This window comes from Artemia franciscana, chromosome 3 (genome assembly GCF_032884065.1).
Source record: "Artemia franciscana chromosome 3, ASM3288406v1, whole genome shotgun sequence".
NCBI classification, from domain to species: Eukaryota; Metazoa; Arthropoda; class Branchiopoda; order Anostraca; family Artemiidae; genus Artemia; species Artemia franciscana.
This window is the reverse complement of record NC_088865.1, coordinates 15,441,960-15,461,213: the sequence shown is the minus strand read 5'-3', so window position 1 is coordinate 15,461,213 and position 19,254 is coordinate 15,441,960. Positions and strand designations below refer to the sequence as shown.

At 35.4% G+C, this 19,254-nt stretch overlaps 1 protein-coding gene across 1 annotated transcript in view; it reads right to left on the bottom strand.

Annotated features, from left to right (window-relative positions):
- Window positions 1-7,958: 7,958 nt before the first annotated feature.
- LOC136024933 (glutathione S-transferase D7-like) overlaps window positions 7,959-19,254 on the bottom strand; it is a 32,643-nt gene continuing 21,347 nt past the window's right edge. Inside the window, exons 3-4 of the mRNA XM_065700520.1 lie at window positions 13,441-13,611; window positions 7,959-8,221 (exon numbers count right to left, since the gene is read on the bottom strand). Coding sequence (XP_065556592.1) covers window positions 8,048-8,221; window positions 13,441-13,611 — 345 coding nt within the window. The 3' untranslated portion in view covers window positions 7,959-8,047. The remainder of the gene's footprint in view (window positions 8,222-13,440; window positions 13,612-19,254) is intronic.

The following is a 19,254-nucleotide window of genomic DNA, read 5'->3' as shown; positions in this document are numbered from 1 at the left end:
TTAACACCTCCCACCTTTAACTCTACGCTGTAAAACTAGCTATTTTATGGTGATTCTAAGCCTGTGACACTCAATGGCTGACAAACGATACTCTCTAGCAGGCATCATTGGACATATGAAATTTTTTGAGAATTTTCCTACAAAAGTGTTATTTACACTAGAATCAATTGTTTACACTTGATGAAAAAATCCCCATTAGTGTTTCTTCTGATGACTCCTAGAAATTGAAGTCTGCGTGGCACAATGTAACAGCGGCCCACAGAAACCCTTCTTGCACACATTATCACACCAAAGGGTTTTTCAAACTTTTTCTCACAAAGATAAATTTATAAACTTAAAAATGACCATTGTTTTTATTTGAACGGCAGAAACTTGCCATTCCATTGCTAGACTGCGATGTCCCATGACAATTCCTCGGCTGTGACACTCTATGGCTGAGTAAAGATATCTCCAAGCAGGAATTGCCACGCATATGACTTTATTCGGGCATTCTGCGGGCAAAAATGTTCGTTTATACTAAAATCGATCGTTTAAACTTAATGAGAAAAATTCCCGTTAGCTTTTTTTCTGAGAGCTTCTAGCTTTGGAGGCCAGCATGGCACAATGTGCCACCCTTTCACCACTGACACCCACCTGGGGCACATTATCACGCATAAGGGTTTTCATCATTTCCCTTTCAAAAACAAATTTATAAACTAAAAAATAACCATTGTTTTTATTTGAACAGCGGAAACATTTTATTATATGTGATAAACATTCATTAAAAAAAAAATATTCGGCAATAAGCTTGGAAGGCCAAGCATGGTTATCACTCTCATCTAATTAAAACCACATTCATATCACCCTGCTCAATACAAAATAAACTCAAATGATGAAGGAAGAAAATAAAAAAAGAAAGAAGAAAAGACAAGAAGAAGATAGAAAACAAAACAATTTAATAGCAAAATAAATCATTGAAATATCTTTAAAAGAATGACAACCTGGAGCGGGCTTCACATTAAGATCACTCACGAGATAAAAGAAACTTCTTTGCTCGTGACTTGAAAGCCGGAAGACTAGGCCTATATTTCACACATTCGGGCAATATATTCCAAACATGGGGATCAAAATGACGAATCACAAAAGATGCCCGAATAGTACTCCTAAACTCATGATTCAAGTCATCAGCTTTTCTTGTATTATGACCATGACGGTCTCTGTTAAAAGTAAACAGATTTTCAAAAGCAGGGGTGAGCAGGTGACTCAAATATTTATACGAGTAAATCGCCACTTGGTAATCTCAAATTTGGGATACATCCATTAACTTATTCTTTTTAAAATGCTCATGAGCAGGAACCTCATCAGAATCATAAAATTACGATAATAATTTTACAGCTCTCTTCAGAAGTTTTTGCACTCTTTTGACACATGTTCAAAATTACTTGCCCATATAGAGCATCTGTAGCTAATATATGGACAAAATATAGAAAAATAAATAATTTTTATAATCTTTTTTGGGACTAAATTTTTAATTCTTCGCATCACCCCAATACCTCTGCTTAATTTTTCAGCTATCGCATTTGTATGGTTTTTTAACGACAGGTTTTCATCAATTAAAAACCCCAAAAATTTTGATGTTGATACTCTTTTTAACACATTTCCTCGAACCATGATTTGATCATTTCCAACACTTGACGAAAGTCTAGAGAATAACATGAAAAAGTTTTAGAAAAGCTTAGGGTTAACAAATTTTGTCGAGAAAATATTAAAAATTCAGATACAGCATTATGAATTTTATTATACAAAACATCAAACGAAGGCGCAGCTAGAAAGAGTATGGTGTCATCTGCAAACAGGATAACATCAGCCTCCAACAGGAAATGCTTCACTCCATCAATAAAAATAATGAAAAGAAGGGGTCCCAGGATTGACCCTTGTGGGACCCCGCACTCTATTTTCTTTTTTGAAGGTAAAAATGATTCACTGACAATGATTTCAGTACTACCTAATGTAGATTGGGTAGATATGATGAAAACCACTCAAGGCTTGAACCCTTCACCCAAATTGAGAAAAGAGCTTGAATAAGCTTTGAGTGGTCCCCCGTATCGAATGCTTTTCTCATATCCAAAAACACAGCTTCAGGTATAAGACCAGCTTCAAAGACATCATTAATCCAATCAACCAATTTTAGAAATGTCATATCCGTACACAGTCCTTTTCTGAACCCAAATTGGTTTTCCATTAAAATTTTATTCTTTTTAATGTAATAGCCTAACTGGACATGTACCGCTTTCTCATATAACTTAGTGAAAAACGGGAGAATAAATATAGGTCTTCGATTCGAAGGGTCATCTTTTTTCCCTCCTTTATGAAGATGAACCACTCTTGCAACTTTAGTTCTTCCGGGAAGACTCCAAGATCAATAGGAAGGTTGATGAGGTGCGTCAAGAGAGGTAAGACACTCGTTTTTGCGGCTTTTACGAGTTTCAGCAAAAACTCATCCATCCCACTAGAGCCCAACTTCATTGTAGAAAGTAACTGTACTACTTTCTGTTACGAATATCTTGCAAATTCAAAGAAATTGTCACTTGCAAGCTGTCTTTCAAAAACATATCCAAAACTCCCAGATTTACGTACGTTAGCCCGTGCTTGATCGCAGTCTTTCTCCTTCATTTGCAAGATAACCACACAGAAATTCAGTCATGTGTTGAGAATCAGTAAGACGACCTTTTATCATTTCCGTAGCTCTCACCGACTCCCTACTATGAAAATTCCCCAAAAGTTTATTTCTTGTTTTCCATGTATTTTTCACATTTCCTTAATTTTCATGAAACTCGCTTTGAAAATGAAGTTTCTGAGCTTTCTGTTTTACTGAATTTAAAACACTCCGAAATTTTTGTATTTTGTAAAATTATCATCTGAACGATCCTTTAAATAATTCAAATGAAGTTGGTTTTTCTGCTTTATTGAAACTAGAATAGCTTCCGTTATCCATCGTTTCCTAGGAAAATTTCTATTAGGGTTTATTCTTCGTAAGGGACATGTTTCATTCATTACATTAGTAACTATCTCACTGAAGGGGTCACATGCTGTATTCGGACAATTTTCCCCACGCGAGAAATTTATTTCATTCATCTTATTCTCAAAATTCTTTAGATTTTTATTTTTCACTTCACGGTAAAACAAAGCCCTTTCATATCGTCTGTTTTATTTTGACTGATTCATCTTTATTTTGATTATTAAAAGAAGGTGACCTGACTCGTTGGACACGATCGCATCTGCTTGGGATCTTCCAAGTAATCCACCATTAACGAAAAAATCAAACAGGTCGTGATAACGAACTGTAGTAAGGAGCGACCCGGCTCAATAGTAAACGAAACTCTAAAAAACAGAATTTTGATGCTAAAAGATACATCAAAAGAATCGTATTTTCATGCTGATTTTAAATATATAAGTTTCATCAAATTTAGTCTTTGTCATCAAAAGTTGTCACCCCGCTCCATAGCTGTCCGTTCTCTTCGCTTGCAAACATATCCCGGAAAATGAAAATCCCAGGGCAGTGAATCGCTAGAAAAAAATGTCTCACAAAGGCCTACAATGCAGGGCTTCTTATCCAGTAAACTTAAAATCTCACATAAAGAAGAATATGCCGTTCTTAGACTTGGACACTTCTAAAAAACAATCGCTCTTTCTGCACTCACAGGTTTTGAACACTCATAAAGATTATTCGGATTCACAAAATTACTTGGTTGACGACTCCATAATAGCATTTCATTGCTAGACTGCGATGTTCCATGACAATTCTCCGCCTGTGACACTCAATGACAAACGACATCGTCTAGCTTGTTCGGGCATTCTGCGGCAAAAATATTCGTTTACACCACTAGAATCGACCGTTTAAACTTAATGAGAAAAATTCCATTAGCGTCTCTTCAGAGGACTCCTAGCTCTTGAGGGCAGCATGGCACAATGACACCAATGACCCTTTCACAAATGACACCAACCTGATACACATTATTACGCATACTGGTTTTTAAACATTTTTCCCTCAAAAGTAGATTTATAAACTAAAAAATGAACATTTTTTTTTGTTTGAACGGTGGAAACTTTTTATTTCATTGTTTGATTGTGATGTTCCAAGGATATTCCAAGCTCATGGCATTCAATGGCTGACACGCGGCACTCTCCACCAGGCATTATCGTAATTGTTACATGTTTAATAATTTCTGCAAAAAACATTCGTTTACACTAGAATTGATCGTTTAAACTCAATGAAAAAATCACCATTAGCGTTTCTTCTAATGACTCCTAGCAATTGAGGCCAGCCTGGCATAATATTGTAAACTTTGAAAGTAGGTTAGACACATAATTAAATTCTTAATCATAATTAAGTTCTGTGAAATTCCCACTTCCTAAATGATTACATTAATATTATAAATTCCGAATATTTGCAGGAACTGACAGATTAAAATAGGTCAGTTCCTGTCACATGCTTCAATGTTTGTTTCCTTGTTTCAGTGTATATAAGCCAACGTTTTAGATTATTTTATTCAGTTCTTATTCTGTTTCTGTCCTCGTCGTGTGTACATTTAATGTATTATATGTGTAAATAAACATTTTTATACTCTACGCATAAACTTTATGAAAGTTAGAGACGCTCGGCTTCCTCTACCGGTCGAACCCCAGAATGTAGGCCAACGCTACCATTAGATTCTCAAGAAGAGAGCACAGAGAAATAGAGTCACAATTTACAGTAAAGTAGTAGTAGAGAATACTTTACAATATACCCCCTCCACCAATGAAACCCTTCTGGTGCATATTATCACATCAAAGGCTTTTTCGAAAATTTCCCCTAAAAAGTAAAATTATAAACTAAAAAATGACCATCGTTTTTATTTGAATGGCAGAAACTTGCCATTTAATTTCCATGGCAATTCCAAAGCCCATGACACTCAATGACTGACCCAAGGCAGTCTCTAGCAGGCATTATTGCACACATGACATTTTTTTTGAAATTTCCTGCAAAAATAATCGTTTACATTAAAATCGATTTTTTAAACTTATTGAAATAATCCCCATTGATGTCTCTTCCAATGACTCCTAGCAATTGAGGTTAGCGTGGCATAATGTACCTTTCTCTCGATGACACCCTTCTGGCACACAATATTAGACCTAATGGTTTTTCAACTTCTTTCTCTCAAAAATAATTTAATAAACTAAAAATTGACCAGTGTTTATATTTGAATAGTGGAAACTTTATTATATATATATTTAAGTAGTAGAAGCTAGACTGCGATATTCTCTGGGAAGTCCCGGCCTGTGACACTAACTCGCTGATACACGGAAGAATTTAAAACATTTTCTTGAATAAGCCTTTTCTTTATTACCACAACATTTAGAAACTCAGAATGAACAAAAGACATCAAGACCAAGCCGTAGAATTCCAGGCAAACTCATAGAAATCATGACCAAACTGTTGAAATCGAGGGCAACCTCTAAAATCAAGGCTAATACATAAAAATCATAACCAATACTTAGATATGAACACCAATACATAAAAATCAGGGTCAGTCGTAGAATTTCGGACCAAACCATAGACATTCAGACCAATCCAAAGTAATCAAGAGATCAACATATAGAAATCCAGAGCCAATACATAGAAATCAAGACCGAACTGTAGAAATCATAACCAATGCATAGAAACCCAGAATAAACCATAAAAACAAAGACCATAACTTAAAAATCATGGTTAACCTATAAAATCAAAACCAATCCAAAGAAATCAAAGGCAACATCTAAAATTCAAGATCAGTACATATAAATCATGACCATGCCACAAGAGTTTAGACGAGCTTATAAAAATCAGGACCAAACATACAGAATCAAGGCCAACCTCTAAAAATCAATACTAAACCGAAGAAATCAAGTGATCAGTATGTAGAAATCCCGAGCAGACCCACGGAAATCATGATCAACTCATGAAAATTGAGACGAACTCATAAAAATGAAGAGATAAATATGTAGAAATCCAGAACAATCCTAATAAATCAATACCAGTACATGGAAATCAGGCCAAACTCTAGAAATAAAGAACCAAACTATAGAAATCAAGACCAATGCGTAAAAATAAAGACCGGACCATAGAAGTCAGACAAAACTATAGAAATCATGACCAACTTACATAGACTTACTTACACCAGCTTACAAAAATCATTACCATTACATAGAAATCCTGACGAATTCATAAGAATCAAGACCAGTCTAAAGAAATCAAGAGGTCATTATGTAGAAGTTTAGAGCAACCCCAAAGAAATCATAAACAAAGCATAGAAATCCAGATGAACTCACAAAATTCGAGAGATCAAAATGTAGAAATCCAGAACAATCCTTGAAAATCAAGACCAATATATCCAAATCATGACCAGCCCCTGGAAATCCAGATGAACTCATAAAAATCAAGACCAAACCGAAGAAATCAAGGACAACCTCTAAAATCAAGACGAAACCAAATAAACCATGTGATCAATATTAGAAATCCTAACCAAACTATGGAAATCAGAACACCAATGCATAAAAATTCAGACCAAACCAAAGAAATCGAGACCCCCCCCCCCCCGAAATCAAGAAGTCAAACTTAGAAATCCAGAATAATTCCCTCCTGAAAATCATAGCCAAAACATGCAAACCGGTGTAAATTCTTGCATATCTTCATCAATGCATAGGAAACCTTACGAATTCATAAAAATCAGGGTCAACCCTAGAAATCCAAACAAAACACTAGACATCAAGACCGAGCCTTAAAAATCGAGAGAGCAACATATAGAGACCCAGAATATTACTTAAAAATCATGACCAATATATACATTTTAAAACAGGTTGAGCCATTTCTAGGGGGGAGAACCAGGCTAAATAAAAAGTTATAATTGGCTCAACCATGAGGTTGAATCCAAATGGTGTTTGATGGTCTCTTCTTTGAAAATCAGCAGACTTTTGTCACTTTTTGTCGTTCCTGAGGGGGAGGGGGAGGGTACCGGGGTTAGGAGATTGCTCATTTTGATCAAACTTTTACTCTGATTAGGTTTTTTGCTTGAATTTGAGTCAGGAAAGCAGGTACTATTAATATTTTTCCCCATTCACCATTAACCCTAAGGATGGCTCTTGAAACAGGTGACTTAACCTGAAGTACAACTTTGTCTGTATTTATGGTCGATCTTGTAGTCAGAGTTTGTCAGAGTGCCCATGCTTCAAAACCTTTTTTAACCACTGTCATCACTGTAGCTTCCAATTTCTTAATCTTGGTTTGCAGACTTATCTTCTCATTCTTCCGAACTTTTTTGTAGAAAGACACACTGAGCCTTGACTATTCTACCTCTAACATCTTCACTGCCCCCACCGTCTGTTAGGGTGTTTGTGTTGCTGAAAGCAGGCCGTGGATCGCTTATAAAACAAAATCGATAGGTAAGGCCGTCAGAGCACACTCCTTTGTGGAAAGTTCCTGTCACATAAAACCCTTCCTTCTTCACAAAATTTCCTCTGAATACTTTCATCGTTACTGATAAACTTTGGATGCAAACAATAATGCAAAATATTATTGCAAACAAATAAATTTTATAACTTACAGCCCTTTCTCCAGGGTCTGAGCTGTCATATTCCCCCCCAAAGGGAAATTATTCAACCTTTCAACTATTTTGAACAAAATGGTTTTCTTAAAATTTTAATCAAATGACTTTGAAGGAGAAAGGTGCATAGGGGGTGGGCTAGCTGTCTTCCAAGTTTTTGATCGCTTAAAAAGGGCACTAGAACTCTTCATTTTCAATCAGATGAGTCTTCTCCCCATCATTTAGGATCATAAAAGTAATCATGACTCCACGATCACTCCCAGAAAAAATGTTTATATTTTTTTCAATAAAACACAAATGAAACTGGCTTTCAAAAAGGCTTAACGTATATTAGCCCACTTAGCCCCTATCTTATCAAAATAAGAGCTCAAGTTTTATTAGTCTTAAAAACTAACAAAATTCATACAATTTTCTTTTCTCATTATCAAGTGCAAAATTAGAATTGCTTATTACACATCTGCGTCTGGTAGTTTGAGTCCCCTCGTCTTTAACATTGTACGAGCTTGTGCGGATAGATTTTCACAACCTGGCTTACATAAATCTTCATAGCCTGGCAGGTCCTGTTTGCATCTGACTAACCACGCTCTAATGGAGGGATAAGGTACCAGATTATGAGAAAGTGCCTAAAAGAGAAGAAAATTAACAACAATATGGCCCCTAGGCTAAAACTTTTTAATTTCATTTTTTTATTTAAAATTAAGAACTGTTTAAATTTTATACTGCTCGATTCATTTCACTACTCGTATTGTTTAGAACACCCAAGTTATCATTTACTTTCGTAGCTTTTATGATCTTACGACAAAATTTAAACGCATTTATGTTTAACCCAAAGTGTAATAAAGCCCATTTGTAGGCGAATATAAATATTGAACTTCTTTAATCAGTTAGTTGTTCAAAACAGCAAAAATCGTATCACGAATGACGCTCTTGGAACACTCTCAAATCAATTGTTAATTCACATTGAATTTTTCTTAAAGTTACAACTCATATTAACCATATTGTAAAATCATCTAATTATAAAAACTATGAAGAATAATAATTAAAGAAATAATTTTAAAAATATAATTTTTGACTTCAATTCAAATAAAATATACATAGCATAGTATGGTATTAAATAATAAAGGATAATCAAGCAAGATTTTTCCATTAAAGTGTCAATCCATTTTCGTTTGGATAGAACATAAATAAGGCCAACAACTTTGGTGTCTCGGCCATGTCCAGTGGATAGTCAGTTCTATTTCCCGAAAGTAACCTTTGAAGACCAAATTTACGGCTCCTATCCTCGTGATTAACGTGTGAGTAACGTCACACGTTATCGCATCCCAGACCCTTTCCGTCAAGAAAAAGACCACAAGATATACAAAAGCCAGATTTACGGTATCACAAAGAAATATACTCCAACATAGGACTTTCAAAGACGGATGGGACTTAAATCGAGTTAATGTTTGTGTGTAAAACAATTGGGTGCAATGCTTGAGTGTAAAAGTAGGCCTTGCCTTCTCAGAACCAGCCTAAATAATATTTCCTTTTTTATCTGAATGATACGATACAGATCCTGGCATTTTTTTCAATCTTAAGATATCCATTTTGTCTTTTCTTAAAGCAAATAAAAGAAAGGTCTTTGAGGATAACCCCTGCGGGAAGATTATCGCACGTGGTGACAGTACGTCAAACAAAGTTCTTATTTAGGTTAATGTAGTAGAGAATCTCCAATATAAGGTAGTCATAACGAGCACCATATAGATCAAGTTGTCTTCTATAGGTCTGGAGTGAGCTGCTTTAGTAAACTTCTTGATTTATTAAAGACTACTTGTCTTTAGCTTTACGAGAGAGGAACAATATTGGTTCTGGGGGTACCAGACAATCATATTCAATAGTGCGCCTGAAGCAAAATCTGAAGTCTGGGAGGAAGGATTGATAGGGAGGGTTCACATAGAGGGTTCAATCCTAGCTAATGGAAGTTGAACTTGACTAAGGTGTTTAGCCCACATAATTTTTGACGAAAGCAATGATAGTTATTATTGACTCTACCTTAAAGTGAAATCTGATTGGTGATCCACAATCCTTTCTTTGGAAATCAGGTGCACATTCAGTGCTGATAGTTATACTCCAATAATATGTTTGGTAATCAATAGTTACTTTGAAATACTTACTGTTCCTTCTAATGTACCCGACACTCAAAAATTACAATGAAAATATTATACTCCAATAAAATGTTATACTCCAATTAAGAGTTATACTCCAATAAAATGTTTGGTAATCAATATTTACAGACCTTTACTTCAAAGAAAGCAATAGCTTTATCAGTATCGTGACATAGCTTATATACTCGTAAATTAGTACATACATTTAAATTATTAAGTTAATTTATTAATTTTGTTCAAATTTAATAGATTATTAACTGTATAGCAATTACAAATCAGTACATATACAAAATTTCAGTTCTACAAGGCCACAAAAAGCTGGAGAAATATTGATTACAAGACTTAAACTTTTGACTTAATTTAATTAAAAAGTTCCTAAACAGTATTTTTTCAAAGAAAAGCATGAGCCACATCAAATCTAACACCAGAAGAAATAAAACCTGCATTAACTCAAATTCAAAACGATCAGGAGTTAATATTAAGGAATAAATGAAACCCAAAACGAACAGAAATTGAATAAACAATTATAGCTTTTGAATTTTATACATTCTGAATTGGATTCGGGATTAATTCCAGCTGCTATGTTCCTGGATATTCGCAAGGCATTCGATTCCTTAACCCATGAAATTCTTCTATCGAAGATGTCTCATTTTGGCATTAGGGGTAATGTATTTTCTTGGTTTCAATCTTATTTGAATGATAGGTTAATTTTTGTCAATCCACAATTTAATTTCTGTCCATCACAAGTGAATTTTGGCGTCCCTCAGGGATCAGTTTTAGGGCCAGTGCTATTTTTGATTTATATAAATGATTTTTTTACGCAGTAAAAAAGCAGAAACCTATTCATTGCTGTAGACTCTGTCATCCTAAACCTTCCCTTGCCCATAGTGCCAGCTATAACATCTTCTGATGTCCTTGTTTGTTTTGCTGATGATAGCACACTCGGCACTTCGGGGAACTGTGAATCCGAGCTTCGATTAAACTTGGAATACTTGTTTGAGAGAGTAATTTCATGGCTTGATGCTAATTTTCTTACCCTAAATTATTCAAAATCCAATTTTTTGATATTTTCGAATGTTTCTCAGATTTATCCCAAGTTATCAGAAATTCATCAACCAAATGGGATAATTCACAGATCTAAAGATCGATATGTTCGTTTTTTGGGCATTCTTGTTGATGAAAACTTGTCTTTCAAGCGTCACATTGATTTGATTAAAATGAAGATATGCAGGAGTCTCGGTATTTTAAGGAAACTCAAACATATTTTCCCTGGATCAATTTTGGAAATCCTTTTTCACTCCTTGATCCGATCTTACGTTTCCTACTGTCCAATAGTATGGATGTCAACCTTTCCTTCACTGTTAAAACCACTTTCTAAGGTTTATAATAAAGCTAGAAACCTCATTAAGGAAACTAACCGTTCAAGAGTTATCCCATTACTTGATCTCGAGTCACTGTATATTCTTTCGTGTGCATGTTTTACTTTTTCTCAGCTTCATGGTGACCTCCCCCGTCCCCTAAGTGTTCAGCCATCTTTCACCTCTGATCAGAATAATTATAATCTTCGCAATACCGAAAATCATATTCAAGTTCCTTTTACTCCTTGTGTAAGGTCAGACTTTAATCCTTTAATTGCGAGTTATATTGTATGGAATAAGTTGCCCGAATCAGCTCGAAGGTGCCACTCATTCGGTTTGTTCAAAAAAATTATTAAAAATTGATTGGCTTCTTAGAAATTATTTTATCTCTATTTATATGTATATATGCGTGTATGTATGCATATATATTTCCTGATTATTTCATTGGAGTCTATTTTATCTACAGATCTACATAATTAATTTAGTCTGTTCAATCTATTAGTCTATTTAGTTTTGTTTTCTATAGTTTTTCATTTTATTTATACTTTCCTCTCTTCTCCGTTTTGCTCTTCTCTCTGTGAGTAAGTGATTATTTTTTTTCTTCTCTGAGTAAGTGGCTCGTTCATTTTCCCCTTTTTTACAGGCTAAAGAGCCTTTGGGGAAATAGTAAAATGTAATATTGTATGTGTGTTTCGTGATGAATAAATCTTATTTTATCTTATCTTATCTTATAGCAAAAAACCATACAACTGATACTACTATAAATGAATAAATAAATCTTAAAACTAGTTAAGATTAAATTGGATATGCAAATGGAGGCTGAAACGAACAGAAATCAGTACAAAAAAGAGTTTGGGTACTGCCTCCATCCTTAACTGTAAAAATATAAAACTAACTGCGTCACCTGCAGTTTACTGAAAACGATAAGTGTCTTGAACAGTCTTTGAAAGAACTAAGAAAGAAACAGAATAATTGATACTTAATAACATTAATTGTTGAAACCTCATCGCTTTAAGATTCTATTTCACAGTAATTTTTATTTTTATTTTCAATGTTGTAATAACTAGAAATTAAAATATTTGTAATATAATTTATTTTTCAATGACGCACTCGGCTTTAGGTTTTTGCAGGTAGGGAAGAGGGCAGTATCCAAACTATTGTTTGAGGTGAAAATATATTTGTCTTGAACAGTCTTGGGAAAACTAATGAAATTAAACTGATTATTTGTTGAATAGTAATATTAATTCAAATTAATTTGGTCATCAGTTCAAAATTTCTAAAAATTTTACTGTAATTTTTATGTCTACTTTGAGTGTTGTAATAGATAGATTTTATACTTTTACAATTTAAGAAGGAGGCAGTACCCAAACTCTTGTTTTTAGAAATTTTTGTTTGTTGTAAGCTATATTTGCATTTTCCCTTGAAGTTTTACTCATTTTAAGATTTATTTATTCATTTATATTAGTTCCTATTGTATGTGTTTCTGCTATGATTATTCAATTTATGTTCGTTGTAGGTTTGATTTATACATCAGTATCTAAAGATATTTGTTCGTTTTAAGTTTGATTTACACATTCAGTTCAAGTTTTACTCATTTCAAGATTTATTTGTTGATTTATATTAGTAGCTGTTCTATTTTTTTTTTTTTTTTGCTATGTTTGAAGTTTTCTTCGTTTGAAGTTTAATTTTTTCGTTAATGGTTGTTTCAATCATAGTCAAACGAACATTATTGATTTAGGGTCCTTTTGAGATTGAGTCATAGAAAGGTGTTACTTCTTCTGATCTTATGTTTAATATCTCTGAATTTCGATCGGATGCATTTCGGGAAAAGGTGGTTTGAGGGGGGGAGTAGATGCCCTCCTATGACTTTTGGCTCTTAAAAAGGGAAAAATAAATTTAAATTTCCAATCAAATGAGTCCCCTCTGAAGTCTTTGCGACCCCCTCATATATAAAACGTTATATGCCTCCGGGGCATAACTTACGACACTTGTCCTTGGGCTTTGGGGCTATTTGTCAACCCCGGAGTGTTTGTCATTTGAATATTGAACTATTTTGAAAAAAAAATACTATCTAAAAATTTTAATCGGATGCATTTGGGGAAAAGAGGCATTGGGAGAGGCCAGTTACTCTCCGATGACTTTTGACTCTGACAAAGGGCACTAGAACTTCCAATTTCCAACCGAACGAGTCCTCTCCAAAGTTTATGTGATAACACCCTCAATATCAAGCTCCTCTGAGAAAAAAATAACACAATATTGGAGCCCTATGGCCTTTACTACAGGCAATGCTATTGTATGGCCTCTGACAAACAAATTAAAAGTAGATTTAAACCAACTTACCTCAATTTGATTCATTGTTGTAAATAAGCAAATATCGGCTATTGTTGCTGTTTCTCCTGTAGAAAATCCACCCCTTGTATGTTCCAAGAGTTTTTCAAACATTGACAGCGCTGTGTCCAATTTTTTTCTTCGCTCTTCCTCAAAGTTTCCACCATATTGTGCGGCATACAGCTAAAATGAATACTTCTTAAGGTGCTCAGACAATGTAAGGCTTATTGAAATTAGCCTGCAGGCCTAAATGCATTAATAAATAAAAAGGGGGTTTTATTAAAAGAAATAAAACAAATCTTTTACCTAAAGAGGCATGAGCGTTGTCTAAAGAAAGTGGAAACATTATTTGCCAGACGCTAGTTGGAATCACATTTACCAACTTAGAGACTACAAGACCGACCATAAATACAGACAAAGGTGTATTTGAGCTAAAGTCACCTGTTTCCAGAGCCGAACCTAGGGTTGATGGTGGCTGTGGAAGAAACAATAACAATACCTTCTTTCCTGAATGAAGTTTGAAACAAGTTTGATTTTATCAAAGAGCACAATCCCCAAGCCACAGTACCCTCCCCCCCTCAGGAACGACAAAAAGTGCCAAAAGTTTGCTGATTTCCAAAGAAAGGACCGTGAACCACCATTTGGGTTCTATCTTAAGGTTGAGTCAATAATAACTGTCAATTTAACCTGGTTATCCCCCCTTAGAAATGGCTTAACCTGTTTTAAAATGTATATATTACAAAAAAAAGAAATGATAGTTTTTACAATAAGATAGAATCAGTGGTATATCGGAAATTTTTGCAGCTTCCCTTGAAGTTCCCCTTAAATAGAATAGTAGGAGATTCCAAACAGGCTGCTAACAAGAATGCTCCAATTATATGCAGGAATACACTTAGGTCGAAAAAGTTGAAATTAAAGTGGGATTTCTACAATTTGACTAGTAAAACTGATAAGACAAGGCAATGATTTTACCTTCGTTAGAATTCTAGCTTTCAAAAGAAACACTGAGCTAGGAATCAAATGCCAGTTAAAATTGTTCTGCGCCGACAATTTTCACCAATTTGACTAATAAATATTGCATTTAGCTAATAAAATTAAAAAAAATCAACCTAATTGGGAAGAAAATGTATTTAGAAAATTCTGGTCAAAATGTAAAGAAAAATCATGAAATTAGCCAAGGCTACCACACTCTCCACTAATGGTCTTTGTGGTTATACCAATATTACAGAAAAAATAAGCTGATACCTGTGCTTAAAGAAGCCATTAATGAACCCTGTTTACAAAATCAGGGTGTTTTACTGAATATATTCGGCTTGAATTCATGTTTGCATTCAGAACTTTTTTGCGAACTGTTTTGTTTCCGATACCATAGAAACAAAATTATGGAAGCATAGACGAACCTGACCTATTGTAGCCTAACCTAACCCTAACGCCTAATCAGGGCCAGATCGACTAGGTGTGAGGCCTGATTAGAAGTTTTTGTGTGAGGCCCTTTCTGTGTACTCGATTTTAAGCGAAATCAGGTTTATTATATATGTATATATGTTGTTGCGAATGTGAAGCAACAGGTTGCCTTAAATTATACTCCAGTTGTTTGTGTTTTGCAATATTTTCTTCCAAGAGATCCACTAGATTACGGATATTCCATAATTTGAAAGTTATTCAAGGTGTTCCTTAACAGTTTCATCGGGGTCTAAAAAGTGTATTTGGCCATATGAATGAGGATTCAATCTGAAAACATCACGACTATTGATGTTCATATCATCGCTTACGTTGAATAAAGCTAAAGCAAAACATGAGTTTAAGTTTTGTATTTGTTGGTGGTATTCTTTAGGGAGCAAGTGATATCCTATTAGCAGGTCATGCTGATTTTTTTTTGGAAATCACTTTTGCTGCCTACTGTTCATGCGAGAAAATGGAGGAATATATACAATGTTGAAGGGTCTAGTGACTTATAATTAACACTTGTGTAGTTGACGACTTCTTTATACGTTTGTTCTGGGTTTTGCGCCACAGTTTGTTGGCATCGAAGATTGTGATTGTGATGTTCTTCTAACTTAGCATTTCTTTCTTCTTCAATTCACTTTTCACTTTGAATCGTTCTGGTTCTCACTGACACTTGTCTTCGGAGAGCGCAGTTCTTTGTTCTTCATTGCCATTTTTAGATACTCTCTGATAATTCCTGTCACGTTTAAGCTAACTTTACAATTCTTTGTAAGAATTGTAAGGTTTTTTGACACTTTCATTTTTGCCATGTTCTGATTCCCGCCATTGCTTGTAATTCTCGCTGCCGCTTATATTCTAAATCCATATTTCTTCGTTCTCGCTGTCGTATATCTTCTAACCACATATTCCGATGACCTTTATTTTATTTTTTATTCGTTCATATCCTCATTGTCACATGTCTTATAGCCGCATATTTTTGTGTACTTCAATTTCGTTTTCGACTCGTTGTAATTGTTGTTTTCGCCAGTATTCTAATCACACATTTCTTTGCTGTTTATTTTTTCAATACCTTTTACCGTAGCTGCTCTGATTGGTCATGTCACATTTGATGGTATGGGTTTTTCATTTTCACCAGTATATTTACATTTCTCAGGTTGTTCTCTTGATCTTGTCTCATCTGATGAAAAAGTTTGTTCATTTTGAGTTTACGTTTGTCCTCTTTTGTCTTCATTTTGAGCTTACGTTGATTATTTTTCTTTTTTAGTCCTCTAGATATTATGAAGCTGCTGAAAATGCTTTTAAAATTTACCTCACCGACTATGAACACATGAATTAACATATTTCTGCGTTTTTGTTCCGTAAATATTTCTAAAATTGATCTAAAATTCAATTTCCTCGAGTCTTCACTTTCAATCGATATAATTGCTAAGCCAATGAATCTATTCTGACTCACTGGTGATATCAGGTAGTTTTTATTGGTTTTAAGCTAGAAAATGATCTTTGTCCAAAAGTAACGCTCACTGGAATTGCTAAGAATAGGCAATTTTACACTGTCGCAAAAATAGTTCATTTTGATACCAGTGCGAAGAACTGGTATCAAAATTTATAAAGAACTGGTTCAAACGCGGAGCCCGATGGGGCCCAATCGTTCCAATCACCCTTTATCCAGTCCTGTCCCTAATGTGCAAATATTATCCAAATTAAACAAGTCCAATGCATTCTTTCTATGTCTAGTACATTGTATCATCCATCACCTGTTTTTGTAGCGATGAAACCGGTTTTCAGAGATGTAACCTCGGTATAATTCTTGAGCGTGTTTCGAATAGCCGACAAGTACTTTTTCCTTAGCTAATTTGCACAAACAGTTCGTGGTAACGAACTGTAGTAAGGAGCGACCTGGCTCAATAGTGACCGAAACTCCAAGAAACGGAATTCTTATAACAATAGTTACATGAAAAGAATTGCATTTTAATGCTGATTTTAAATATATAAGTTTTATTAAGTTTACACTTACTCATCGAAAGTTACGAGCCTGAGAAAATTTGCCTTATTTTATAAAATAGGGGGAAATACAGCTTAAAAGTCATAGAATCATAGACAGTAGAAGTTTCAAGCTCCTATCTACAAAAATGTGGAATTTTGCATTTTTTGCCACATAACAGATCACGGATACGTGTTTATTTGTTGTTTTTGTTGTTGTTGATGTTTTTTCCCCAGGGTCGTCGTATCGACCCATTGGTCCTATAATGTGCTCTGAGGGCTCAATTCTAACGGAAATTAAAAGTTCTAGTGCCCTTTTTAAGTGACCAAAAAATTGGAGGGCACCTAGGCCCCCTCCCACGCTCAAGTTTTTCCCAAAGTCACCGGATCAGAATTCTGAGATAGCCTCAGATGTCAGTCTGTCGGTCTGTCTGTCTGTCTGTCCCGGTTTTGCTACTTCAGGCAGTTCCAGGCAAGCTAGGACGATGAAACTAGGCATGCGTATCAGGGACCAAACCAGATTAAATTAAAAATAGTCGTTTTCCCGATTTCACCATCTGGGGGGGGAGAGTAGGGGCCAGTTAATTCCGAAAAAATGAGGTATTTCTAACTTACGAAGGAGTAACCGGATCTTAATGAAATATGAAGTTTGGAAGGATATCGTCTCTCAGAGCTCATATTTTAAATTCCGACTGGATCCGGTGACATTGGGGGAATTGAGGGGGGAACCTAAAATCTTGAAAACGCTTCCGTCCCGAACCGGGACGGATCCGCTCTCTTTGGGGGAGTTGAGGGGTTGGGGGTTAATTCTGAACAAATTAGAAAAATGAGTTATTTTTAATTTACGAAGGAGTGATCGGATCTTAACGAAATTTGAAGTTTGGAAGGATATCGTATCTCAGAGCTCTTATTTTAAACTCTGACTGGATCCGGTGACATTTGGGTGATTGAAGGGGGAACCTAAAATCTTGGAAAACGCTTAGAGTGGAGGGATCGGGATGAAACTTAGTGAGAAATATTAGCACAAGTCCTAGATACTAGATTGACATAACCGGAATGGATCTGCTCTCTTTGGGGGATTTTGGGGGAGGTTAATTCTAAGATTAGAAAAAATAAGGTATTTTTAACTTGCAAAACAGTGATCATACCTTAATGAAATTTGATATTTAGAAGGACCTTGAAACTTAGATCTCTTAATTTTTATCCCGACCGGGTCCAGTGTCATTAGGGGGGGGGACCGAAAATCTTGGAAAACGCTTAAAGTGGAGAGACAGGATGAAACTTGGTGGAAAGAATAAGCACAAGTCCAACAAAGGTGACTGACATAATCAGACCGGATCCGCTTTCTTTGGTGGAGCTGGGGGGGGGGAGTAATTCGGAAAAATTAGAAAAAATGAGGTATTTTTAACTTACGAACGGGTGATCAGATCTTAATGAAATTTATATCTAGAAGTATCTTGTGCTTTAAAACTTTCATTTTAAATCCCGACAGATCCGGAAACATTAAAGGGAGTCGGAGGGGGAAGCGGGAATTTTTGGAAAACGTGAAATCGAGGTATCTTACGAATGGGTGATCGGATCTCAATGAAACTTTATATATAGAAGAATCTTATGTCTCAGATGCTCCATTTTCAATTCGAATTGGATCCGGGGACATAGAGGGTTGCAGGGGGGGAAACAGAAATCATGGAAACCGGAAAATCTTGGAAAACGCTTAGATTGGAGATATCGGGATGAAACTTGATGGGAATAATAAGCACCAGCTATAAATACGATATATATAAGTGGTATGGATTCGTTGTCTTTGGTGAAGCTGGGGGTTGTTAATTTGGAAAAGTTAGAAAAATTGAGGTATTTTTGACTTCAGAGCGGGTGACCGGATCATAATGAAATTTGATATTTAGAAGGAACTCATGTCTCAGAGCTCTTATTTCAAAATCCCGACCAGATCTGTTGACATTGGGGGGAGCTGGGGGTGGAAACCAGAAATTCTGAAAAATGCTTATAAATGTCGTAGATACGTGACTGACGTAACCGGACTGGATCCGCTCTCCTTGGGGGAGTTAGATGGCGGGGTTCACTGCTTTGGCGAGTTTGGTGCTTCTGGATGTGCTAGGATGATGAAAAATTGCTAGGCCTGTCAGGGACCTGTACAAATTGACTTGATAAAGTCATTTTCCCCGATTCGAACATCTGGGGGGCAGAAGGGAGAGGGAAAATCAGAAAAATTGAGGTATTTTTAACCTGCGAGTGGGTGATCAGATCTTAATGAATTTTGATATTTAGAAGGACCTCGTGACTCAGAACTCTAATTTTCAATCCCGACCAGAATTAAGCCTCTAATTTTCCTTTTAAAGCAATCTTTTGATTCTTTCAATTTTGCTAGAGCTCATACCATAG